Source organism: Pelodiscus sinensis, chromosome 2 (assembly GCF_052426305.1).
Source record: "Pelodiscus sinensis isolate ZL-2025 chromosome 2, ASM5242630v1, whole genome shotgun sequence".
NCBI classification, from domain to species: domain Eukaryota; kingdom Metazoa; phylum Chordata; order Testudines; family Trionychidae; genus Pelodiscus; species Pelodiscus sinensis.
Window position 1 is genome coordinate 142,358,700 of NC_143053.1, and position 27,758 is coordinate 142,386,457.

Consider the following 27,758-nt stretch of genomic DNA (forward strand, 5'->3'; position numbering starts at 1 on the left):
ATATGGCAAAGTCTGTAACATCCTTTACTCTGATTTTTTTTTTTTTTTTGCTATTCTTTAGCCACTCATGTTTGTTTATATTTAAATTGTAGTGATGAATGCAAGTTTTCTAAAACTCAACAGGAGTAACAAATCAGAGTATATAATTAAATGCTGGATTGCTATATCTCTTGCTTAAGGGATGATTTTTCTGCACAATTTTTATTTCACTTGGAGAACTGATATAAGCAAAGCAATCAAAAGCATTATTTTGCTGATAGTAGCTGCATCTACATGGCAAGGTACTGCTGACATAGCTTTACTGGCAAATATTTTTCAGGGTGGACCTGGCCTTGGGGTAATGGAAAACAAATATTAACTCCTCATTATCCCCCCTCCCCAAGCCTGTTGAATTGCACTATTTCTGCCTCTCACCAATGCAAAAAAAAAAAAAAAAAAAAAAAAAATCACAAATCTATCTACATTTTAGAAACATGCATCTGTCCATTTGTTAAGAATTCCTCCTAAACAGTAAAGAGCTAGGACTACCAAATTTTGGTATGCAGCGTCCTCTTATACTAACTTAAAGCAAGTTCAGGAAAAAGGGATGTGCCTGGAATCCGATTGTTTTCCACAACATGGAAAGGAAGAAGGCTAATGGGGGGGCCGTCATACTGCAGAGTGACAACTGGGGGTAACAAGCACCGCTATTAGCTATACTGCAGAGTGACCACAGGGGGACGGCCGCACCAGGAACAGAGAGGCCAGCTGGAGCCAGAGTTGTCTATGTTGCCATCCACCATCCACAGGTGGCCACCTCTGACCCAAGTGCATTCCTCCCAAATAAAGGCAATAGTATAGTAAATTAAATCTTAACTAATTTCTAACTACAATGCAATGGAGATAGGCACAGCAACACTAGAAACACATTACCACAAATTTAGTACACAAATAGGACTTATGTGGATTCATTTTTAAACTCCTGCAATACATTATTATTAATGTGGCTCTGACATTAAAGAATTCCTAAACCTTAATATATAATGTATTCTATTGGACCTGAGGTCCCAACAAATCACCAGTCCGATATGTTATTTCTCCTGAAAGACTCGCAACAGTGATCCAGACTTAGCCACCCACTTTTCAGCTCAAGTCTAATTCTGCCTCCTCATTCTCTTCCAGATCTTGTGCTAGTGTGATTTACACTGGTGGCTGCTGTGACATACAGGAGTAGAACCAAAGGCATCTCAGGGAAGAACACTCCTGTGAACCACAAGCAGCACAGGATCCTGGAAGTAGGGTTGGGGATAAGAAAGACAGTAATGATCTAAACAAGGAGATGAAGGAGAAAGGTGCACTCATTCCCATAAGAAGTTATTCACCTTGTGCAGTAACGATGGTTCTTCGAGGTGTGTGCTCCACTGTGGGTGACTGTGGGTGTTGGGCCCGTCCCGGTGCCGCAGATCGGAGATCTCAAAGGTGTTGTCTGCCAGACCCTGCATGCGCGGTGGCCATCTTGCGGCTTTTCGCGCCGTCTTCTGTCAAGCGGTCCAGCTCCCGCCTGTTCAGACTTCGATGCTTAGGAGGAAAGACAGAAAGAAGAGACTCCAAAGAGGGGAGGAGGGCGGGTCGTGGAGTACCCACGGGGACACACACCTCGAAGAACCATTGTTACTGCATAAGGTGAGTAACTACTACTTCTTCTTCGGGTAGTGTCCCCGTGGGTGCTCCACTGTGGGTGATTTCACAGCAGTAGCCTGGATGAAGTTGGCGGGTTCGGAGTTAGTGGGTTACCACCATGGTTAGCACTGCAAAGGCTACGGCTGCCTCTGTTAGAAGGATGTTCTGCAGGGCATAGTGTTTAGCAAATGTAAAGTCTGAGGACAAGGTAGCTGCTCGGCAAATGTCCTTCAGGGGAACTCCTTTGAGGAAGGCCGCAGAAGAGGCTAACGCTCTCATAGAGTGGGCTGTAATGGTCTGTGGAAGCGGCTTACTTCTTAGTTCGTAACAGCGGGTTATGCAGGAGATGATGATTTCTGAAAGTCGCTGCAAGGAGAGGGGAGCCCTTCGAGCGAGTGTCTAAGGAAATGAACAAGTGCTGAGAGTTACATGCTTCCCTAGTTCTCTCAATATAAAACGCAAGGGCTCTACGTACATCTAGAGTGCAGTCTTGCTTGGTAATCTGAGGTATGAGGTTTCGGGTAGAAAATTGGCAATATAATGGGCTTATTTATGTGGAAGGCGGAATTAACCTTAGGTAAAAAGGATGATTGGGGACGAAGGATAACCGCCTGAGGAGTAAAAATAGTTTATGGTGGCTAAGAGCGCTGCCAATTCTCTTACCCTCCTCACAGAGGTAATAGCCACAAGAAAAATCACTTTCATCGATAGGGTATTGAAATCACATGTGGCTAACAGCTCAAAGGGGGGGGGGGGGTTGCATTAATGTGTCCAGGACCAATTCCAAATTCTAGGGTTCTGGAGGACACCTGTGCTTGGTGAAGAGATTGGTAAGGTCTTTCAAGAATATCTTCATGGTTGGGTAAGAAAACGGGGTAAATCCGTCAATTAGTTGATGAAATGCTGTAATCGCCGCCAGGTGCACTTTGAGCGATGATAAAGCGAGACCAGCTTGTTTAAGACGTAGGATGTATTCCAGTATGGAAGGCAATGGGCTAGTGGTGCAGGGCACTTTATGGGACATGCACCATTGTCGGAATCTATGCCATTTTTGCAGGTAAGTCACTCGTGTGGAAGATTTTCTGCTGCTAAAGAGAACATTCTTAACCTCTTGAGAACAACTTATTTCTGTTTGTTTGAAGCAACTAGCAGCCAGGCATGAAGGGCGAGGCGGTGTGGTTGTGAGTGCAGTATTCGGCTGTGATCTTGTGACAGGAGATCTAGATGGTCCAGGAGATGGAACGGAGGATGAGAAGACATTCGATACAGGTAGGGAAACCATATCTAGCGAGGCCAGAATGGAACTATTAGAAGTACTGTTGCCTCGTCTAGGAGTATCTTCTCCAATACTCTCATTACTAATGGAATGGAAGGGAACACATAAATGGAAAGTAGACTCCCTTTCCAACTGAAGAGGAAGGTGTCTCCTATTGAGCCTAGGCCGATTCCTGCTCGTGAACAATTCTGCGCACACTTTGTGTTGTATCGCGTGGTGAAAAGGTCGATGGAAGGGTCACACCACCTGTTGAAGATGGTATGTATGACATGTGGGTGTATCTCCCACTCGTGCTGGCAAGCGAACCTTCTGCTCAGTGCATCCGCCATGGTATTGTCCTTCCCTGGTAATTAGGCGGCGATGATGGTCACACCGTGCTGGTTGCAAAAGGTCCAGACACGGATCGCGTCTGTGCACTGGGAATGGGAGCACACTCCTCCCTGCTTGTTTATGTAGTAAACGGCAGTAATGTTGTCCGTGGGCACTCTTGCAACCTGATTGCGAAGGAGGGGAAGGAAATGTTTGCAAGCATTTGCGACGGCCCGCAACTCCAACAGATTCATGTGGAGGAGAAACTCCTCGGGAGACCACCGGCCCTGAATTTGGATGTCTTGCATGTGTGCTCCCCATCCCAGTAATGAAGCGTCTGTTGTGAGCTGAAGCTTGCATTGTGGTTTGTGAAAGGGGATACCAGCCAGCAGGTTGCCTGTAATGGTCCACCAATAAGAGATCGCTTGACCATGATGGGAACCACTACCGTCCTGTGCACATCGTGCCTGCCTGGTGAGTATATTCTGGACACTCAATGCTGGAGGCAGCGGAGGTGGAGCTGCGCGTTGGCTACGATGTATGTCATGGAAGCCATGTGCCCTAAAAGTTGTAGACACGTGAGGACAGGTACTGTAGGGCTCGTGTTTATCACCTGAACCAGATCTTGAATGGCATGGAATCTGGCAGAAGGTAAATAGGCTCGAGCTGTTGTGGAGTCGAGATGGGCTCCTATGAACTGTATAGACTGTCGAGGAGTTAGTGAAGATTTGGGACTATGAGACCCAGTGTATGGAACACGAGCCTCATCGTGGCAACCGCCCACTCAGCTTCCTGGAACGAGCGTGCTCTGATGAGGCAATCGTCTAGGTAGGGAAGGATGATAATTCCTAACTGACAAAGAAAGGCTGCCACTACGGCAAGCATTTTGGAGAAGACCCTTGGGGCTGAGAATAGGCCGAACGGAAGGACCTTGTACTGGTAGTGGGCTGTGCCCACCAGGAAGTAGAGGAAATGCCTGTGTGCAGGATGGATGGGGTTGTGAAAATAGGCATCCTGCAGATCAAGGGACGTGAACCAATCGTTCTGTTGTAGGGATGGGATGATTGTTGCTAATGTCACTATCTTGCAGCGCTGTTTGCGTACATATCGATTCAGTTGCCGAAGATAGAGTATGGGCTTCCACCCTCCTGACTTTTTCTCCGTAAGAAAATAGTGGGAGTAAGAGCCCCTGCTGTGGAAGGCTTCTGGGACCCTCTCTATCGCTCCAATACTGAAAAGGTGGTCTACCTCATGAGCGAGAAGAGACTCGGGAGATGGGTCCCTGAAGAGGGAAGGGGAGGGAAGAGTAGTGGGGGGAGAGGGATAGGAATGGAATCACGTAGCCAGATGTTATTAGCTGCATGACCCATCAGTCCGATGTTATTGTGGCCCAATGGTGTTGGTAGGGCTTCAAATGATGTTGAAAGAGCACTTTGGTAACACTGTGAGTAGGTAGCAACTGGATGGTTTGCAGTCCCTCGACGCTCCCATCAAATCTGCTGTTTGCCTGCCTGTTGGTGAGCTGGTCTGAGCTGTTGTGGGCGACGCCTCTGGGGGAGTTGGCGACCTCTTTGGGCTTCATATTGTCTCCTCTGGGGTGGTGCATAGGGGAGCGGTCTCTGCCTCTGGTATGGTGTGTAGCGCCTCTGTCTAAAAGGCAGAGTGTACATACCCAGAGTCCTTAGTGTGGTGCGCATGTCTTTGCCAGAGTGAAGCACCTGGTCTGTTTTGTCCCCGAACAAATTCTGTCTGTCGAATGGCAAATCCTCGATTTTAGACTGGATTTCCTTTGAGGCTGCCGCCATGTGGAGCCATGATGCCCTGCTCATCACAATGGATGTGGCCTTGGTGCGGGCTGCTGTATCAACGGAGTCCAGCGCAATATGGAGAGCAGAACGGGAGGACGTCAAACCTTCTTGTATCACCGCTTTCAATATCTGGCGTTTAGACTCTGGAAGGTGCTCGAGGAGGGGGACAAGTTTGGCGATATTATCGAAGGTGTAATTTGCGAGCAAGGCTGAATAGTTCACCATACGGAATGATAATGTGGCGGACAAGTACATTTTTCTGCCAAAGAGGTCCAGCCTCTTAATGTCTTTATCCTCTGGAGTAGTCTTATGATGGGGTGCTTTGGACCTCTGTTGGGCAGCATCGACCACCAAAGAGTTAGGAAGCAGGTGGTTAAATAAGAACTCCATGCCGGTGGCCGGACCAAAAAACTTTTTGTCCGCAGGTGGGATGGAGGCCGGTGTTTGCCAAATGCCATCAGCTATTTCCAGGATAGCAGCATCCAATGGGAGGGCAACTTTTGAGCAGTGAGAAGGATGAAGATTCCTCAATAAATGGTGTTGTTTTTGTTGCACCTCCCCCACTTAGACGTTCTGGCTATCAGCAACCCTCTTGAAGAGTTCCTGAAAGTCCTTGATGTTGTCCGTAGGTGAAGAGTCCCCATGAAACACCGCATCATCAGGGGACGATGATGCTACCTCTGTGGGGGACTGGTGGTGAGAGTCCTCCGTGTCAGAGGGATGGCCGTCATCGACATCAACGGTCTCCACTGTAGTAGGCTGAACCACCGAAGGAGTAGGTGGCCTGTCTGACCATGGGGAGACGGATGAACTCCTAGGTGGCGGGGGTAGTGGAGAAGATCATGACGGAGATCTAGCTGTAGAATGAGGAGGTGAACGCAGAGATCGGTTCCTGGAAGTATAATATCGGCACCACCTGTCATCGTGGTAAGGTGAATAATGACGGTGAAATGAGTAACGATGTTCGTAGTAAGAGGTTCTATGGTATGTTGGAGACCTTGGAGACCTGGAGCGCCATCTAGAGTAGGATGGAGATGGAGAGTAATATCAATAATAGTGATGTCAATGGTGCGGTGAGGCAGTGTCAGTTTGGTATACTGCGGGAGAAGGAAGGCGGGATACACGAGGCAAGCATATGGGTGGTGAAGGAGGCTCGGGAGAGAAAGCCTCTGGCCCAGGGCTTGGAGACAGAGAAGATAATCTGAGAGTTCTCTCCTTTAATCTACCGCAGGCCTGGATAGGTGATGCAGATGAGACCGACCTCGTAGATGATGGGAGGGCGTGGAAGACTGTGCTTCGTGCACGTCGGCGCCAGCTTAGCAGAAGTGGAGGCAGAGGGTGCCTTCGAGAGAGGTGGTGCTCGTACTGCGGTGGTCGGTACCGGAGGCGGAGCCGTAGTTTTTGGTGCCGATGAGTCAGTGTGCTCTGCAACCAACGGTGCCGAGGCTACAGGGGGTGCCGTAGCGCTCGGTGCAGCGGCCACCGGTGTCGATGGTGGAATTGGTGCCGTAGCTCCCGGTGCTGAGGGAGTCGGTGCCGAGACTGCCGGCGTGGATACCGGTGTTCGGAGTGGCCACAAAGGAGACGGCATCGACGGTGCCGGAGCTGATTTGGGTAGGTGTGCCGAGCGGTCCAACGCACTAGTCGTGAACGCGCTACGAGGCAGTTTGTGCTTCTCCGTCTTGTGGGAGACCGTAAGCCCCGAGGTCCCAGGCTGGTCTGTCATGCTCACTCTTGGTGGCAGAGAACGGGACGGTGATGGAAGCTTTTTCTTGTACGCCGCTTTGGTTGGTATGAGGTGGGGTGGATCCATGGGAGGCTCCAACTGCAGCCAAAGGGCTTTGTCAAACAATAACATCTTGAGACACATTTCGCGATCTCTTCGAGCCCTGGCCATCAGTTTTGAACAGTGAGGACACCTTTGTGGGATGTGCCCCTCACTGAGAAATTTTATACATGTGGGCTGTGTCTACACTGGGCCACTTATTCCGGAAAATCAGCCGCTTTTCCGGAATAAGCTGTGAGCTGTCTACACTGGCCCTTGAATTTCCGGAAAAGCAACGACGCTCTACTGTACAAAATCAGCCGCTATTCCGGAAAAACTATTCTGCTCCCGCTTGGGCATAAGTCCTTATTCCGGAACATTGTTTCAGAAAAGGGCCAGTGTAGACAGCCCAGTAGTCTTTTCTGGAAAAAAAGCCCCGATCGCGAAAATGGCGATCGGGGCTCTTTTCCGGAAAAGCGCGTCTACATTGGCCACAGATGCTTTTCCGGAAAAAGGGCTTTTCCGGAAAAGCAGCCTGCCAATGTAGACGCTCCTTTTCCGGAAAAACTGAAAATGGAATAGTATTCCATTTTAAGCAGTTCCGGAAATTCATGCCAGTGTAGACACAGCCGTGGAGTGGCCGTCCGAGGCAGGCATGGTGTCTTTACATGCTGTGCATTTCTTGAAGCCTGGGGAGCCAGGCATTGTGTTATCTAAACTACTAACTACTAGAAGAAAAATAATTTTTTTTTAAAAGAACGAACTGTTTAACTATTTAAATACTAAAGAACTATACTATTTACAGAAATAATGGTACAAATTCTCTCCTCTCAGGTTCTAACAAATGACATGAGAGGGAGCTATTTCTCCATCTGCGCCTGAAGACGGCTAGGAGGAACTGGCGGGAGCCGGACTGTGTGACAGAAAACGGCGCGAAAAGCTGCAAGATGGCCACCGCGCATGCGCGGTCTGGCAGACAACAGCTTTGAGATCTCCAATCTGTGGCACCAGGATGGGCCCAACACCCACAGTCACCCACAGTGGAGCACCCATGGGGACACTACATAAAGAAGAAATAAAACATATAAAATTTCACCTCAAACCATAAATGTTTCAAAAAAAATAATTTTGTGAAAAAAGGTTACAACAAACACATTTTAATAAAGCATAAGCACAAGAGATAATGGTTAAGTTTGGAGATTTCAACATAACGGACCCCTGTCCTCCAATGAAATGTGCTAATAGGTCATAGTTCATGAACAGAAGGAACCATGCTAAAAGCATATGGTGGGACGGATATCTAAATCTGTATTTCATTACTTCTGAGGTGCCTGATCTCTGAAAATAAGCAATTTATTGATGCTTTTTTAATGTGTAAATGTAGATAAGACTGTATGGAATAAAATTCAGTCACATCAATTATTCTTTATTTTCTACATGTTGTAGGAAGAATATTGTAAGTAGTTTCTACTTGCCTTAAACGCCAACTGAATTGTTTCTAAAGTTTTGGATGGCCTACATACTACAGATAGAGCAGTCACGTATTCCCGTACATCAATTACATCATCATCTTCATTCTGTAAATGAAATAAAATAAGTCAGAATTCAGTTATATGCCTCAGAACTTCAGAAACTTTTAACAGCTATTAAAAGAATGATAAAGATTAAATATCATACACATATTGTAGATGTTGAGAACATCCAAGATGGGGGGGGCCTACCTCCTTTGGTTCTTTTAAAAATCCCAACCTCAGGCTATAATTCTATGCCGAAAATTTGTATTTCTAACTTGGAGTAGAGTGAAGAACTAACTAGTATCATTAAGACAAATTACTATGATCAAAATTCAGTCCAAAAAATTAGTTTTAATTGTGAAAGGATTTTCTCTTGTTTCCGTCATGGGATGGAGAATGGCCATTTTCTAAATACATTGTTTTGGAAATTGTGGGTGACAATCAAGGATTCGGTGCTATTCTGAAAAGTTACATTACAAAAGTTCACTCGTTTGTCCAGAAATGTTATTGTGGATCTGACAGAATACATTGTTATTTCTTCCATGGGAGAAATATCCCATTTCAAAAGGACAAGTAGGTAGGTTTAGATTCAGTTAGTTAGCTGGAGTACATTTGGAAATTTTGTCATCTTCGTAATGCGGATGGACTCCTAATCAATGTGAGTGCCTAAGCAATGAGAGAAATTCCAGCAACCATCATGGAGAGTAAGCAGAAACCGAAAGGGCACAGAGTTGGTGGAGCCCTTTATATTGGTGTTATGTGTATGCAGAAGCAGAGGATTCTGGAACCAATCCAACAGATACCACTGAGAACAAATGCCAGCAACTCTCCATGGGGAGCACATACACCTACACTGGCATGAACAGTAAAACACCCGAAGAAACTAAAATCTGAGGAAGCTTCTCTAAGTTTGTGTTTCCGACATTAGACAATAATTTGTTTCAGTACTGAAATACTAATTCTGTGTACTTACACTGTGAACAATCTTTGGTCTTGCCAGAAAAGCAGCCTATGAAGAACTGTAACATAAGTTTTAGAAAGCGATAAGAATTTGAGTATGGTGCCAAGCGTGGAAGGTGGGGTATCCAAAGTTAGGTAATTTTCACCTGAATTACCCTGATGATGAAGTGTGTCCTATTAGCTCCAAACCAGGAGCAGTTTGAAAATTTCTATGCAGAGAGAATTAGGAGGCAGCACAGTTAGCAGGTACAGCTCTGTAATTCTCTGTAATATTCTGGTATTTCTTACCTCAACAAAAAGAGAAAACATGTTTTTTAATGTGTCAGAAGTTGAGACTTCCAAGTATGCAGCAAACTCTTTAAGGCTGATTCTTTTCTCTTTCATTTTCTTGGCTCTTTCCGAATATCTATCAAGATCTTTTTCAAGTGTCTCTGGTTTCAGCCTATATAAGAAAATTGACAGTTTCAGACTACTTTTAAGAAATATTGCAGACTACTTCTAAAAAGGTTCTTGCATTTTGTAAAACAATGAATGGTAGCACTGTAAGATCCTATGCAAGAACTAACTTACTTATTCTGATTCAGAATTAACCAACATGCTTGGGGACCAATATTTAAGGCTCTAAAGACAAATCACCCACTTAATTTCCAACATAGCTCAAAAACCTAATATTCACTTTTATTGTTTCTATTAAGTGTAGGGTCTGGGAGCGCATAGTCATAGATCAGGATCTCATTCTGCCAATTCTTTACCCTTTCATGCAATTGGCAATTGCAGACTATTAGTAGAACAGTGACAAACCAATTTATTATTTCCATGTCACAGAATAAGAAAGACAAGACACATGTGGGTGCAAACCAAGATTATTAATAGTCGTTTCACTCCTAATTCTGTTTGTCAGAGTCCTCCCTTTTCATATCCTAACCTGTAAATGCAGTTACTGACTGCACTATCACCTACCAACAATCAAGGAGACAAAAAGATCTATCAGCTAAAGCTAAAACTTAATAAACAACAAAAAGTCTAGTAGCACCTTAAAGACTAACAAAACATGTACATGGTATCATATGAAGAAGTGGGTTGTGCCCACAAAAGCTCATGATACCATCTCTACGGGGCTACTAGACTATTAGTTGTTTATAAAGTTTTTCCTGTTATAGACTAACTCGGCTACCCCTCTGAAACAGTTAAAGCTAGTTAGTATAGAACTAGCATGAGTTCACCCATTTCTTTTCCAATTACAGAGCCAGATTCTTATCTAAGGCCTGGTCCTGCACACAAATTTTGCGCTCTTTTAGTTATGGGTATGACTTTATCAAAATAGTAATATACTTAAAGTGCTAATGATGGAAACTAAAAGCTTCTAAAGTTGTATGCTTTGGGTTACATAAAGAGTAAGTTCCATGCCCTTCCCCCATAGTATCCACAGAATCTCAACCAGCAAATTTATTTTGAATGGTGAGTAGCCAAATTAACACAGGACAATGTGCCCTTTTCAGTCTGAGGATAAATCCTTTTAGAAATAAGGTAATTCAGTCAATGCTATAGGTCAGTTTCTATGACCCAGTTAGTTCCTTTCTCTGCTACTCAGGCATAACAAAAAAAAAAGGAAGCAGGAAACCCACTAGGGATTCCCTGATGCTGGGGACGTTAGGGGTGGTTTACAGCTGCACAGCCAGGTCCCACAACTCCTTTCTTCCTTGCAAGCCTTAGTGTTGCAGTCCACAGTGGCTCAAATCTGATCCCTATCCTGGATTGAGGGAGTCAATCTGGAAATCAAAACAGGCTATGATCCCCCTCCCACTTTCCTGGCCTTCCCAGGTCTGGTGTTGAGCTCATATCCTGCTCTCTGAGGCATGCTGCTCGTTAGAGATGCTCACAAAGCAACCACAGCTATTCTCTTCACCCTTCCTATGATGCAGTACCAGCCAATGGAGGAGCTGCAGCAGGAAAGAACAAACAGCTGTTCAGAGAGTTCTAAGCTCAGCCAGAACTGTCCTGAGGCTGCCACTGAAATTAAAAGCAGCAGCTGGGGACACAGTGTCCCTACCCATGTCTCTACAGAAATATGACTAGTTCACTTACAATTAAAAAGTCACAGGCTGCAACTGGGAAAGTACATTTCAATTCAGAATCCAATACAAATTTCTTTATCATCACCATGGTCTCAATGGCCACAATTTAGATCAAGGGCTGTAAGTGGACCACTGTTGTTGTTGGTTGTAGTGACAGCACTAAAACCCAGAATTCAAGAGGACATAATTTGGTGAACAGCTTTGAGGCTGACTGGTAGCCTGCTGAGCAGGAACAGAAGCCAGTCAATGTTGTAAGACGACTAAAATGAGCTTTAGGATTAGCACCTGCATACTAAAGGAGGAGGTGGGGTTTAGTCTGAGTCTAGATCAGGACTTTAAAGGTAAGTTTGGTGTGGAAAAGAGACCATTTCTGCTGAATCCCTGTAGCAATCTCTCCTTGCCTGTTGGAGATCTTTTAGGTGCAAGGTCTCTATAGAAAAAGGAATTATTGTTTTTGTTGTTCTTCCATCTTCTATATTCCCTATACTAGAAATTATTTTCTCCTTTCCCTCCTTGTATGTACAGCTGCTGGATTAATTGGTGAAAGGAAATAATTAGAATTGGGAATGGAAACATGGGTTGCACTCCATGCTTCCAGGTGAAGCAAACAAGAGAACTGGAAAGAAAGTGGCCAGACTGGTGTTTATATATCAGCTTTAATCAACATTGGTAGACAGAATCTAAAGTGTTCATAACTACTTCCTCTGGACACACCAGGAGAGGAGCTACCAGTTGAATCACGGGGTATATACATTTGTTGTGTTATAAGATTACCTAAGACTTGTCTGAAATGTAACAAGTGTGAGATTTTAAAAATAAACCCAGTAAAATGACTCTAGGCACTTCAGGAAAACAAAACACCAATAATACTGTTTTGCTAGGCCACACTCCAATCAAGAAACACATCTGGGAACAATCTGGCAATAAAACAGAAAAATCCTCCTCCTTTCTGTAAATTGTGCTACCTAGATCGGCCATTATACCATACTCCTTCCCCCCCACTCCCAACCTTCTCTTTACCTCCTGGGGGAGGGCTGTCCCCATCCCACTCCATTACGCACTGACCCAGCATTGTTTGCTGGGTTTTGACTGCCTGTCCTTATATGAAAATTAAGAGATGAGTGGGTTGACTCCTTGCCATACAAGACATTAGGAGTCCCAATTTCATTCCCAACCTTCTTTAGGAGATAACTTCTTTTAATATGCGGTAGAGCTGCACCACCTATCAAATACTACTCCACACGAGGCACCCACCCATTTGTTACGTGCATTTTACAATCTGACTGAACCCAAGAATTTCCTATGCTGCTGGAGAAAAAAGTGAGAGCACCTCATAGTGTGCCCAAGCCAATCTGACAGCCAAGGGAAAATTCCTTCCCAGCTCCTCAAAAGGTAACTAGGATGATGCCCAAATCAAAGCCTCAAAACCTGGGTCCTACCCAGTGTTCCCTGTAAGACAGGGGTGGCCAACCTGTGGCTCTTGAGCCACATGTGGCTCTTTGCTCACAGAAATGCGGCTCTCAGGGTTACGGCTCGTTTGGAGCCACATGCCTGCTTTGTGCATGCACCCCAGTTGCTGGAGGGAGAAGTCCGGGGCTGTGGCGGTGGCCGCTCCGGTGAGACCCAGGCATTGGGTTAGAATGGGAGTGGCCTGGGGGGTGCCTTGCTCTGGGGGAGGGATGTGTGGCTCTTTGCACTACTATCCACAGCTTTTTTGGCTCTTCGTGTCTAACTGGTTGGCCACCCCTGCTCTAAGATTTTCCATCCATAAGTGGAGTGAGTTTTGTCTTGTGCACCAATATTGAGGTCATGTGTGCATGTACGGATGTGTGCCATAGTGGCACACAAGTTATCAACAAATTTAACTATCTTTAAAATGTTATGGAAAAAAGGATACTAAAACAAGGAATAATTAGCAAGGTGCATGACAATCTTCTTTTTATTTGACTTGAGAGTAAATAAAAATTTAAATACTGGAAAACTTTCAGTAGCCAGCTTCCTGTTAATAGTCCTCTCCCAGACCCTATCCAAGATGGGCTTCCTCCTCAATTAAACCCAGCTCTCCTTTCAGGGAACTGTGTTAATTGGCCTTTCTGAGCTTGTGTAGGTATGCAGTGGAAAGTGTATCCTACACAACAGCTTATTGAATATTTCTACTCATTCACATTGTGTCTCAGGGCTATACTTTATTTTGGATCAGAGGTGAAGTCAATTCAGTATAATTCTAGACAATTCTTTTTATTACAGATAAATAGCCAATTTAAGAAATAGTAGTTACATGGAATGCTTGTTCTGCATACAAGAAATATAAATCAGAGTTAAGGCTCTCTGATGAATCAAGTGCAGATTATCCTTGTCTGATCTGATCCACTCATACATATTCTCCAAAGCTTGAATGTCTATTACTAAATATAACTTATAAGAAAGGTGACAAATAATATTCTATGCTTTATGCCAGATTGCATAAGTACTTGATTGTATCATTTCAAGTGATCAACTCAACTACAAGAGTTATTTTTCCTCAAAGTAAAGAAATGTGTATTATCAAAGAAAGATTATCAAAGGAATTTATGTAAAGCTAAACACATGCTGGATGAGTTTAATGAATTTTTGCACTTTTAAATTAAAAAAAAAAAAATCAAGCAGACAAGAAAACAAGGGACATTTAAGGCCTGTTCTGATACTTCTTGAAGCTAACAAATACATCAAAGTATTCAGAGAAAAATATTTTTTCTCTACCGTTTTGTAAATATAGAAACAAGAACTGATAAAGGTCCTTGTAGGCCAAGAACTTTCAAGGTCCTCTTTTATATAAAAAATGGTACTGAGTAACATTTCTATACATTATGCAACCATCTACCTTGGTGGCTCTGAGCTACAGACAACTTCTGTCTCCAAGTTCTTAGTTGCAAAGCTTCCAGCTGAACAGATCTGTATTTTGTGTTATGAATGCAATAAGCACAATCTCTTTAGCACCTGCACCTTCTCTTACCCCCTTCACCCTCCTGATACCTCCCCCTTGCCTTACTGCCCCGTCCTCCTTCTCCCTGATGCCCACCCCTTCACCATCCTTTGCCCCAGTTCTCACACATGATTTACTCCATTCCCCTGCCTATGTCTCCTTTCAACCCCACTTCTCCTAGCACCTGCTCCTGCCCTCTCCTCTTCCTCCCTCTTTCCCCCATTGCCCCTTCCTGTATCTTTCCTTCTGCTTCACCCCCCCCCCCCATCCCCTTTCCTTTCCCAGCATCACTGTTCCCACCTTCCCTCTCCTCTTCCCTCCTGCCCTTTCCCCTCCACTGTCTCCTCTTGGCAAGCTGGCATTTGTCTCTCCTCCACCCTGCCCCTTAGTGCCTTCCCCTTTCTTTGCCTGCCTTGGCCCCCCTCCTTTCCTGTCAGCACAAGCCCCTTCCCTTCCTCTCCTCCCACTTTCCCCTTAGTTCTCCCCTGCCCCTTCCCTCAACTTCTGCCTCCCATGTGGCAAGTGGCTGGAGCACAGAACTAAAAATAGCATTGCGGGTGGTCCCAGCATGTGGGGCAGCCACCTGCCACGCAATCCTGCCCTGGGAGCAGCTGGGGTCCGAGCTGAGTGGCAGTTTTTGGGCTGGGACCGCAGTATTAAAAATAGCACCACAGCTCTGGCTCCAGTCCCAACACACGGGCAGCTGCCCCGTGTACCAGGACTAGATCTGGGGCCGTGGTGCAGCAGCTCCTGGGCTGGGGCCATGGTGCTATTTTTAGTACTGTGGCCAAGGCTCCAGCTCTGGCAGCCGCCATGGCACACCATGGCTGCAGCTTCAGCCCCGGGAAAGGGCTGAAGCTAGGGGCAAGGCTGCATAGTGGCTGCCCAGCTGCTCCTGAGGTGGGGCTGTTGCTCACCATGCCACCCACCCCGGGGCAGCTGAGTGGCCTCTGCGTGGCTCTTCTAAGAAGGTGCACGGGAGTCAAATTCTTGGTGCACTCACACACAAGTGTGCTCCTTAGAGGGAACCCTGGTCCTGCCCTCATCCCAAGAGGAAGAACTTTGTTCAGGATGAAGAATGATGCCTCAGGCAGGGGAAGGGCTTAGAAACCCTCAGCTGAATACTCAGGAGCCAAAAGACAAACACTGCAACCTTCTGTCCAGCCAGTTAGTCAAAGACCCCACTCCCCAGCCCCAGAAGTTCTTCAGGGAGAAAATCAGAGGTAAATCTTTAAAGAAGCAAATGATTTTTTTTCACCTGCTGGTCCAGACAAAGCCTCTCAAATGTTGGAGGGTGCATGGAAGGGGAGGAGAAGGGCTGGCCTTCGCTGAAATTAACCTCTAGTGTGGTACTTCTTGAAATATAAATTAGTGCTTCCTATTTGTACAGGTTGAACCTCTCTAATCTGAAACTCTCTGGTCCAGCAATGTCTGTAGCGTGATTTTAGTTAGCCAGATGTCCACTTATCACTGGTCTGGTCAAGTTTCCTGAGGTCCCATAAAGTTTGTTTACACCCACCAGTCCTGGCTCTTAGTGTTCTGTACTGTTATTTAGCTTTAATTTACCCCCTAAATGTCTCCTATAGGCCCAGTAAACAGTGGAAGTGTTGGTAATGCTGCTAGACAATATTGACCTCCTCTGGTTCAGCAAATTCTCTAGTTCAACATCAGTCAGGTCCCGAGAGTGCTGGACTACAGAGGTTCAACCTGTAATAATATAAAATGCCCTTTTCCACTCAGAGGTAACGTGCATGTGTATAAATATTAGTGAAACAATATTGGAATAATCATGCTTTAGAAATAAAATTGTATGTTCTCACCCAAGGCTTCTCACGAGCTTTGCAAACTCTAAAAGGCAGGTATCTGAAGGCAGACGAAGTTGTCCTTCAGCCAAAGCTAGCTGGCAGTCTTCAAATGTGTAGTCTGTTACTGAAACTCCCAAGGCCCTTGAGTAAAGAAATCTGATAAAGTAAGTATCTTTTGATACACACAAATGAAATCTTCTACACACATGCACAATATTAATTATCCTGGTTGTACCGAGCATTAAACCCTATACCAATATAACAAAGCAAAAATTTTAAAAAGTGAATAGCCAATAGGAAAAATGTAAGTACAAAAAGAAGATATATACCATGGAAACATGCTGCAGAATGTTTACTTTACCTCTTCAAATACAAGTCCAAGGGGATGCAAAAGAAAAAACCCACTACGGATAATATAAAAGGTGAACAAAATTAAGTAAATAAAATTAATGTTAAAGCTTCCTGAAATATGAGCTTGGAAAAAAGTAGTACTGAACTACAGGGTCCCAGAGCCCAAGCTGTGGCCCAAGCCTGGAACACTAGAGAGCAATGAAATGGCTCCATAACATGCCCAAGCCAATCTGGCTGTCAGGGAACTGGCATAGGCCTGCCATGGAGTTTTCTCTGTTGTGTAGAAACTGAAGAGCATGGTGTCCTGAGGTGAAATTGACATAGGACACTGTGAAACTGAACAAGAAGCCCAGAGATGAGGTAAAATTAATGAAGGCTCATTAATTACAAGAATGCGTGTGAAAGCAAGGATGGCACTCTGTGAGAAGAGTGATTTGGTATGGACACATACTATTGGCACTAACTTGACTGACTTCTTAGCTAGTACTGAGGATGTTGGTTTGAACTAAGGTGACCCTCAAGAGTCTTGTTTCTTTCTCCCATGACTAGCAGAGGTCTCTGAATGCTCCAATAAGAATCTCAGTCTGTTGTAGCAGATTCTTATATTTATAAGGTCTCTTAAGACCTCTACTGCTTGGAGAGAGATTTCCCTTATAAACAGACATATGCCTTGATTCACTAACCTTTCATGTTTGTTCTTTGAAAATCTTGAAAAATTTTTTTGCTGTCAAATGGATTCTCCCTAAGGAAGTATTAACAGTTGTGTCCATCTTTCAGAAGTATCACTGTAGAAGCCAGGAGAGTGAGAGGGGACAATGCATACTGTAGGCCCTCCAATGAAATTTCTTAATACCTTACAACTAACCTGGTACTTAAGCCTTTTTTAATACTAATAGCCCTCCCCCCCAAAAATCTATACTAACTGCTACATGAACCTACATATCGTAATCTAAAACTAAATAAAGTTATAGGAGGAACACTGAGAAGTTCTAACTCTTCAACAGGGTGATCACAGGTTGGATCGCTTCACCTCTTATGCTCTCTCAAGGGCAGAAGCTTGATAGTATTAGGAGCAACTGCATGTCCCTCACTTCCAGATTTAAAAAATTCCAAACCCCTACACAGGGGTGACAGGCATCATAATTGTAGCTCACAGAACATTTCCCCAAAAAGTACACAGTGAAAAACACCAGTATAACTAGCCTGAATACAAGCAAGGGTAAATTTCCCTCAAAATATTTGGAACCAAGTGAATACAGTAAAACTCTGATAGTCCGGCATGCAATTGTACGGCACTCCCAATAGTCCAGCATCAAAATGGCAAGAGCCTAGTGAGTGAGCTTTGGCCAAAAATGAGTCACAAGGCAGCAGTGGCAGCAGCTGAACTGAGTGAAAAGGGTAAAAAAGGGTTTAAAAAACTAAAACATTACAGTATACTGTATATAGTATGTACAATAAAAGGGTTAAAAACACTTTATATACAGTATATACTCTGTACCAGTGGTCTCCAACTTTTTTATACCCAAGATCATTTTTTAAATCTCAGAACAGGTGAAGATCTACCGCCCCGCCCCTTCCTTGAAGCCCTGCCCCCCTATTCTCCTCCTGTCCATCACTTGCTATCCTCAGCCTTTATTTACACACTCTGATAAACAGTTTATTTTTAAATTATGCAATATATAAAATTAAAATCACATGTTTATAGTTATGAAATAAATGGTCTGTTTTTATTCATGCTATTTAAATCTAAAATGAAGCATTTATAATTATACATTTTGTGGGGACAGAGTTCTGCAGCCGGGGGCAGGGGAGAGGGAACAGGGTGCTAGGAGGGGAGAGGACAGGGTTCTGTAGCAGAGGACAGAGTGCCAGTGGGGACAGGTTTCTGCAGCTGGGGACAGGGTGCCAGTGGGGACAGAGTTTGGGGAGTGGGAATGGGAATAGGGACAGCGTTCTGCGGCTGGGGACAGCATTCTGTAGCTGGGGAGTGGGGTGCCAGTGGGGGCTGAGAGTCCCCTGTATCTGTCTCCTCCCAGGATTCCCCCCAGAGGGAAACCAGCACGTGCCTGCCCCGGGGCCGACCCTCCCCCCCAGCGGTGCAGGGAAGCCCCACGCGCGCCTCCCCCGGGGCTGACTCACCCCTCCTGTGCAGTGCAGGGAGCCGATGCGCCCTCCCACAGTACACGCGGCAGACCAGCTAGAGCACTTCCGGAATCGCCGCGAAGCTGCGGGACTTCTGTCCATCCCCGGGAAGCCGACACTACCTCCATTTTCACTTGAGGTAAGTAGTGGGGCTTCTCGGGGTGGGAGGGAAATGGGGGCGGGGCCGACAGGACACCTCGCGATTGACTGGCCGAGGCCTCGCGATCGACCTGTTGGTGACCACGGATGTATACAGTGCGTGCGTGCGCGTGTGCATGTACATGTGCGTGTATATATTAAAAAACCATTTTATAGTACCTCCTGATAGTCCGGCATATCCAATAATCCGGCACCACCTAGATCCCAAAGGTTCCGGATTATCAGAAGTCTACTGTATAAAGAAAAAATCCTACAGTTCCCATAATCCAAACAAACTATATTAAAAACTTTTAATCTGCATGGAGACTGACCCTATGAGGTGCCAAAAAGGGACCTAAACTGCCATCAGACTACTGAGTATTGTTTTCAAAAAATGTAGTAAGCATGCCACAGAAAAAACGTCCCCTGGACAGAATATAATTATCAAAGGCACGGTTACATTGTCCAACTGAGAAAAGTTTCACAGGTAAGAATTTTTCCAGTCTTCTCTCCATGTCAGACAGACAGTTAGGGATGTAGAAAGCAGGAAATCATCCCAAAGGAGAAAGGGCAGGCAAGATTCAATTTACCCATCTGGATCTGAAAAGGCATTGAAGAGGTTACTAGAGCTCAGCAAGGGTAAAGATGTTGACTATGTTGTTTGAGAAAGCATGAATGGAAGTCCCTGTAGCAGCCTTACAAATGCCTCCTAAAACCACAGGTGGAGGTCCTTTCTGATGATTTTGAGGTCAGTTTGCTCCATACATAAATCATTCTGTTCTGGTCTCATTCCTAATCAGACAGAATGCTGCACGTTACTATAGTGAGAAATAATTACAGCTGTAGACAGCTAGTCCTAATGCCCTTCACATGCTTAGTAGCAGCAGAAACACTGAAAACACAAGAGAGGATACCAGTAGAACTATTCTAAATGCTGTTACAACATTTTATACAAGTACTTCACTTTGGTTTGCCTCTGTAGAGGCCAATGTTGAAGTCAGAGAGAGCTCTGTAATTAATCCAAACAGATCTTTGCAACTGGAAGTGCAATCCTTTCCTTCTGTTCATTTTAAAATAAGTTCAAGTGTTTGAATTTTCTTCAGGATAGAGAAATGCCTCTTTCAAGTACCCCAGTGGACCCTGAAATTCACAGCAATAATCTGGCAATGAAAACTTTGTACTTCCAAAGAATCATCAGGAGACAGACACAAATTCTGACATCAGTAGAATCACATACATCTCCTTAAATATCCTATAGAGCACACTGATACTGATACATCCCAAAACTAAGAGAAGAAGAGGGATGTAGAAAAAACTTGCAGTCACAATGAAAAGGAGAAGCAAACAAACACAGGCATTTCAGGTGATCTTTTACAAAAGGCCCTTTGCTCCCATGTGCAAAACTATATAGATCATTACAAAAACCCAACAAGAGTCTTATTGGAGACATTCCTTTCTGTCCTGAAAGCAGAAGAGCTACTGTTATAGATGGAAGAGTCTCTACTATAAGAATTACCTAGGGCAACATTAAGGGTTAACTACTAAGGTCTCTCTCACTTAGTAGCTAAGGCAACTCAAATAGCTCTTGCATACCAGCCTCAGCATATAAAACTCTATTATCTGAATCAATACAAAAACCCCCGAATTATCAGGTACTTGAGCATGTTAGTAATCTCTACTGGAGAGTACATAACAGGAGTTGACCACTATTTGGATCTGGAGTTCATTTATGTGGTCTATTGGGCAACTTCTGATCCACTGAAGTACTTCAAGGTGATGCTTCATGGAACCTGTGCTAATGTTGCAGAAAAGAATTCTTCCAGATGTTGCTGAAAAAAGCCTTGTCTTTTCCTTTTGCTTTAAGGGGAGGAAGAAATTGTGATTTCTCTGTGATACTATAAAGGAAAGCAGAATCTATTAAGTCAGTCAGTCCTAACTAATCACACGGGTGCATGACATAGAACCCCTAGGGCTGCTACTGGTTTCTGTAGCCATGTGCCCGGAGGCTTTAGTCAACACCAAAGACTTTGGCAACCAGGATTACTTAAACACTGAAGAAGCCATCACACTCAAGATGACTCAGCCTGCACCTAAGCCATATTAGACAAAGATGACTTGAGAACTGATCTAGAAGCTGATCTTCTGGACCTTTACAGGTACTCAGCTCTGAAGCAGGTGGAACCAAAGATTGGCCTTCAGCGTCTCCTATAAAAAAGAAAGCCTGTAGACAATGATATCTTTATGAGCATGAGAAGATGCTACTCCCTAAGCACTTAGCAGGGAAGTGACAAATGGCATAAAAATTTCCAGAAATTTTACTGCCATCCAACACACACCTATTAAAGCTTTTTTTGTCCAAGTATGTTTCGTTCAAAAGCAACAATGGAATTGGTTCTGTTTAACAGGGCTGTCTTGCAGGAGCAGCAGCTGCCCTTAAAGATCACAATCCCAAAAGAATGTGGATTTTTCCAAGGAAAACTATTTTCACCTTCTCATAACTATTTTTAGAAGTTATAAGGGATCAGTGGAGAAGGGGATACTGCTTTAAGTAGAACCTTACATTTCAAATTTGACAAAAAATACCTACCTCATATGGATATAGAAGAAACAGTCTCTTTTGTGCAGCACATGCTTTGTTACACTTCAGAAAAAATTGTTGAAGACAGACACCCAGGTACAAAATGCCTTTCCATATTAGCAGGCACCTGAATGTGTCATCCAAATATATGTCGTGTTAATTTTGGTGCCCAGAGCCATTCTAAAGTAGTCCAAAATTCTAGACAAGTTCAGGAACCATTTGGAAAAATGGTTAATTCTTTTTACATACTGAACTTCTGCAGAGTGGCCTTAATATTCATTTACAGTTTAGAAAATGTATTTAGTTAGACTGCCTTCCAAGACCTGGGAATTTTCAATTCCATTTCCTGCTTGCTGACTCAACGTGGGAGGTCTTATTGCATCTTCCCAGGAAGATAGCTGGTTAGAGCAAACACTTCCCACCTGGACCACAGCAGAGCTGTTGGATCTAATCAGTTTACGTGAGAGGAGTCTGTGAATCCTATCTGCACTTGACCCAAATAAATGAGGTTACGTATGGGCACATTTCTCAAGGCTTGCGCAAAAAGGGCTATGATCAGGAGCTGAGGTAGGTATACCATAAGATGAAGGAGGCAAATTGTTTCTCCAGTGCTGAACTTAAGATCTACCATTTCTATAAGGAGCAGATGCTATCCTCATTGGTGACCACCTCCACCACCAAAAGTATACTTCAGAGGGCACAGAGGTGGCAGAAAAAGGAACTAATCTAGAGCAATCATTAAAAACATACATCAATACAATCCTATCTAACCCTTTATGTGTATGGGTGAGTGGGGATGGTTTATGTATGCATGTGCAATACAGGGTTACTGACCAAATTAAGATAAATATATAGAAAGAAAAACAGAAGTTTAAGTCAAAAGAAACACTGGACTATTATGAAAGGGGAATGATGTAAGAATAATACAGTTCCATGTGCATTGCTGAGGTGGTACAAAAATTGTACAATATATAGTATTACTTGATAAATAAATGTATTATTGTGTACTTCTCCTATCAGTGCATAAACATAATGGAATAGTGATGAAGTTTGTGGATTGCATGAATCATTAGTCCTTAACTGTGCAATATTATTTGCCTTGATAGCAGTGTTTTACATTTAATCAGTATTATATCATTAAGGCAGTCTGAGCTCATTACTATGAATCTTTTTTTATTTCTGTATTTTAACTTTTGAAATAATGTCAGACTGAAAAATTATATACAAATTTATAATCCTAGCTGTAACCTATTTTTCCTCTAGTTTTTTAAAACAAGTAAATTCACTTATATAGCTTAAACTTCAAGTTATAGTTACTATTTCTTTTTGCTGATTTGAGTTAAGTTGGCTAAAAACTATAATAAAGGAAACACACTGATTCTATATTACTTGCTTTCTTCCAATCATTGCAGTTTCTTACTTTTCTCAAACAACAAAATACATCAGAAAAAAAGTTAACGGTATATAAAAAGTTTTAAATAAATATATCAATAAGTAGTGCCCTACCAAATTTACAGCCATGAAAACTGTACCACAGACTGGGAAATCTGGCCTCTTTCCTCCTTCCCTCTTCCCATATCCCAGTGAATCTGGTATTTTCTGTGCTTTTACTCTATACTATAGAAATTTCACAGGGGAGACCAGCGTTTCTCAACATGGGGGGACTGACCCAAAAGGAAATGGCACTACAAGAGGAGGGTGAGGTGCTGCCACCCTTACTTCTCCCCTGTTTTTAGATCTGGGTGGCTAGAGAGCAGCAATTGTTAGCCAGGCACCCAGCTTTGAAGACAGTGCTTTGGCAGTAGCAACGGATCAATAAGGGTAGCAATACCAATACTTTGACATCCTTATTTCTGCAGTGCTGCCAACGGCTATCCTGTCTTCAGAGCTGGGCTCCTAGCCAGCAACCACCGCTTTCTAGCTGCCCAGCTCTGAAGGCAGCACAGCCACCATCAGAAGTGAGAGTATAAATACCACAACAACCCCCTAAAATAACACTGTGACTCCCCCAGAACTCCTTTATGAGTAAAGACCCTTAAAATTATAACACTATGAAATTTCAGATTTAAATAGATTATATAATGCAATATATGATTTTTAAAACACGAAGACCATAAAATTGATCAAAATAGACTGCATTTGATAGGGCCCTATCAATATAAAATGTAACCTACAGGCAGGCAAAAGTTTATAATGCCAAATATTTCTTTTTGATACCGAAGTGAAATCAAGCATCTATTTTTCTAGTCTATAATCAATATATTAACAGAATACTTACTCTGCCATTATTCGTCTGACATTATTTGCATACAAAGATGGATTTTTCTTTTCCTCTTCTGAAGGTATATACACAGGTAGAAACTGTACAAAGAAAACTAAATTATAGCAAAATATGTAATATTTAAAAAACATTTATACAATCACACTACAGTGAAAGAGTAAAGTAGAACTGCTACTTATAGTTATAGAAATGCAATAATAGTATCAAGTTGAAAACAATAAAAATTAAGAATATTTCAAAAAAATAAGTTTTCACCCTGAGTTAAGAAAAGCCATATCAAATGCCACAGGTGACCATAGAAACTTTGGCTCTGCTTACTTCTACCTTACAAACAAAAACTAAGTGATATTAGACTTCCTCTTTTGAGTCAGTCAGGAAGATTTGAACTGTTTTCCCAAGCTCAAGGATTTTCCATCTTCACTCTGTATACCATTTCATAAAAAACTGGTTTAGAGACAATTCCCATACCTCCAATCTTTCAATCCCCCATTATCTGGCTCCTGAATGTGTGTATAATCAGGAAGAGCAGTGACCACACCAATGGCAGTGATCCATACCTTGTTTTAAGAACTTTGATGGTTCTAATTCATTAGATGTACTTACTGCTTTCATTATCCATCTTAGGGTTATATATCACTGCTTAAGCTAGCATCAAAACACACCTTTCACCTAAAACCAATTAGCAATAGTAAAGATCTTTGTGGACATCAGGCAGTGTCTGGCTTTTCTCCCTTTTTGGATACTGTGACCTAAAGCACCATGTATTCACACCCCATTTGTGACTATAATAATCTTTGTATAAAACATACCTCATGAAATATTAGTTTAAAACTAATTGACTAGTCAATAATACCACGGTGAAATGTATTTAGCATCATATATAAAGTTATGAAATATTCCGGCTTGATGTTTTAAGCACATGTTGAAAATCAGATTGCTCTACTTAGCTTGAAGAATTCTGAATTTACATATAAGTACTAAAGAGGGTCTGAGACACAGCAACCAGAGGAAATGGCAGGAGAAAAAGCAAATCTGCATTTCACCAAACACAAGTGAGAAGAAAGAGCATAGGAGCCTCCTTCACCACCAAGCTCCACGTAGCCTTCTTTAACTGTTGGAATAAACTTTGCTTTGAGGGGTAACACTCAGAAGAATCCACTTGAAAGACTATAAGAGAAAGTGGAAAACACCAAGCTTGCTCTCTCTCTTCTACCTAAGACAACAAGGGAACCAGCCCTTTGATTTCAGAATGAGATCTTTACCTGAGAATGTGGTCAGCCATGTTGCTGAAAATATGTGGTAAGGGATTTTCCTTTAACCATACGTAGAATATTAAGTTTTAAGCTACTAGAAAACATTTCATCTTTATTTCTCAGGTTTTCCATCTCTGACCAATACCCTACACTTGAATTCACTTAAAATTCTATCTTCTTTTATTAATAACTTAAAAATTTTAAATGTAACTCTTCGCTAACTCCAGGTAAAATGGCTAACTGTTGAATTTGACCCTTTACAAGGGCAATGAACTATTAGAGCCTGAACTATCCAGGAGAAGCCTGGATAGTGCAGAAGATGCATTTGGGACTGGGAGTGTGTTGCGGTCAACCAGCAAGTAGCAACCAAGGCCAGTGGAAGCCAGAGTGTGACCGGTGTATTGTTGACAGTCCACTGGAGTAAGAACTGCTAGACCAGGGCTGCAGCGATACAAAGCCAGCGTATGACCTGCATGTTAAGGGGCTTTTTGTGAGTGGCTCAGGTTGGGAGCTACAATACCAAAGCATTGTGAGGCATCCATGGTTGTAGGGCAGATAGTGGGAACCCCTAACTTATTTATCTGTACTGCACACTAGATTGTGACAGGTATCTAAAACTTTTGTCATGCTGTTAAATTTTCAGTATTTAAGTGCCTTATGAGAATTACTTGCTTGTCAGAAGTATACAATTTATGACAGAAGTACCCTTGTAATGCTTGCGTTCTGAAGGTATATCACCAGGTTTCAGTGTGGAGCTACCAGTGCAGACAACCAAAGATTCTCCTCACATTTAAAGTTAGTTTGTTTTTTTGGGAGGGGGAGGTCTTTCTGGTGCTGGTAGCTGTAACCTACAGTGTTCTTACCATTCTATAATACCTTTTCTCCTAAAATCTTCTAAATAAATTCCTTAATTAGTGGAAAGCAATGACTCCTAAATTTCAGTGAATTCAAATCATTAAAATTACATCAAAAATCCAGATGTATGAATAAAATTTCAACTTTTAAAGAGAGTGGGAGATTAATAGGCTGGGTCAAATTCTCAAATTCAGTGAGGCTTCTGACATAATGTGTCAAGAAATTTGTGGTTCCTGGAAAGGTATCAAATGAAAAGCTGGCAATCTTAGCCAGCAAAATAAGAAACTGGGGCAACACTGGATATTCTAGGAACAAGTTAAAATGTGTCTGAGGGTACGTCTAGACTACATGCCTCTGTCGCCAGAGGCATGTAGATTAGGCTACCAGGCATAGGAAAATGAAGCGGCGATTTAAATAATTGCCACTTCATTTAAATTTACATGGCTGCTGCGCTGAGCCGACAAACAGCTGATCAGCGGTAGTCTAGACGCGCGGGTGTCGACATCAAAGGCATTTGTCGACCACCCAGGTATACCACCTCCCAGGTATACTTTCCTCCTTTGATGTCAACACCCGCGTGTCCAGACTACCGCGCTTAGCCAACAAACAGCTGATCATTTTCCTATGCCTGGTAGCCTAATCTACATGCCTCTGGTGACAGAGGCATGTAGTCTAGACGTACCCTGAGCTACCAGTAATTGAGAGTAATGTTTCCCAAAACTTGGCCTGTGGATCAATGCTGGTTCCTGAGATCTCCCAGGCACCTTTCTAAAAGGCAGCAAGACAGTTCTTAATATCCAAAAGATTGAGAAATACTGATTTTGATAACCAGGATACCTTTGACAGCTAAGAGTTCCTTGCTCACTTATACTGGAAATACAACATTCCTGAGCAGACACCAAGTGCATAGTACTTTAAAATGTATTTGTAATGGATTTTGTTTAAACTTGTTTAAAACGTAGACTTTACTTAAAAAAATGTTAGTATAGTCTAGGTGTCAAATACATTTTATATAAAAGGTTACCGGTACTTTATCTTAACTAATACCAGAATTATTTTTTAATTTATTTCAAATACCCACTTTTCATAGAAATGATTGTTTAGATCTCAACTTTTCTTTTTGCCTTTCTTTTTAACACCACTTCATTAGCTATTTTAATTTCATTTTGAAATTTGGAAACCTTCTCAATCTGCTAACAAAGTTAAGTGCACAAATACAAAATGATCAATCCTTTGGGACAGGGACTATGACCTTCTCTTGGTACAGAATGACAAAGGCAAATTTTTGTCAATTATAATTGTATAAATCAAAATTAATTACCCTGACTCAAAAGTAGTTGCACTCTGCATCATTTTTGTCTCTCTCAAAGATGATAAAGTAAAAAGAGGTTGAGAGAAGGCTCCTACAAGAGGCAGATTCAATTGCCTTAATTTCTCAGAAGTATTTTACTATCTAAACAGTAATAATGATTTTCCATTCAACGTACCACAAACATAGATTTGGACTAATGGAAACATAAGATAGTATGCAAGCAAGACAAAGGGTAATAGAAGCAGGCCCTTTATAACTTGTAGGTGTTATAAGGTGAACGTAATGAAGAATCCGTTCACATGCATATTATGAAGGTATATAGGAGGAAGCTCCACTCTAAAATACCTTAGGAATAAAATGTCACCTACTGCCACATAGTTTTAAGTTCATCTGTCTATGAGGTGCACAAGAATGGAACTTGTACTGAGTAATACACTATTTATGCCATACATTGTTTTAAAAAAAATAACTTACACTTACCCAGTGGTATATTGTGTAACAGAACAATAGAAAGCATTAGTTTTACAGTTAATTGCCTCATCTCTTCTACTAAATTATCAAATTAGATCATCACAATGATGCTTTCTGGCCTTAATCTACAAACCTACTGCACCTAAGGAAGTTTGTGTTGCTGGTCTGACAGAAATAGCTGGTAAGTTATTAAATATGTACCCAAGACAAGAAAAAGAAACGATCAAAGATACCCTGGACAAAT

The 27,758-nt window shown here is 42.7% G+C and overlaps 1 protein-coding gene across 5 annotated transcripts in view; it reads right to left on the minus strand.

Annotated features, from left to right (window-relative positions):
• LPCAT1 (lysophosphatidylcholine acyltransferase 1) overlaps positions 1-27,758 on the minus strand; it is a 124,972-nt gene that overhangs the window by 27,395 nt on the left and 69,819 nt on the right. For 4 of the 5 annotated variants that reach the window (XM_089776453.1, XM_089776454.1, XM_089776452.1 and 1 more), the window contains 4 exons: positions 23,621-23,703; positions 16,149-16,289; positions 9,580-9,733; positions 8,293-8,394 (listed from right to left, as the gene is read on the minus strand). In XM_089776453.1, the coding sequence (XP_089632579.1) occupies positions 8,293-8,394; positions 9,580-9,733; positions 16,149-16,289; positions 23,621-23,703 (480 nt within the window). The remainder of the gene's footprint in view (positions 1-8,292; positions 8,395-9,579; positions 9,734-16,148; positions 16,290-23,620; positions 23,704-27,758) is intronic. The other variant, XM_075921518.2, reaches the window with a different exon arrangement.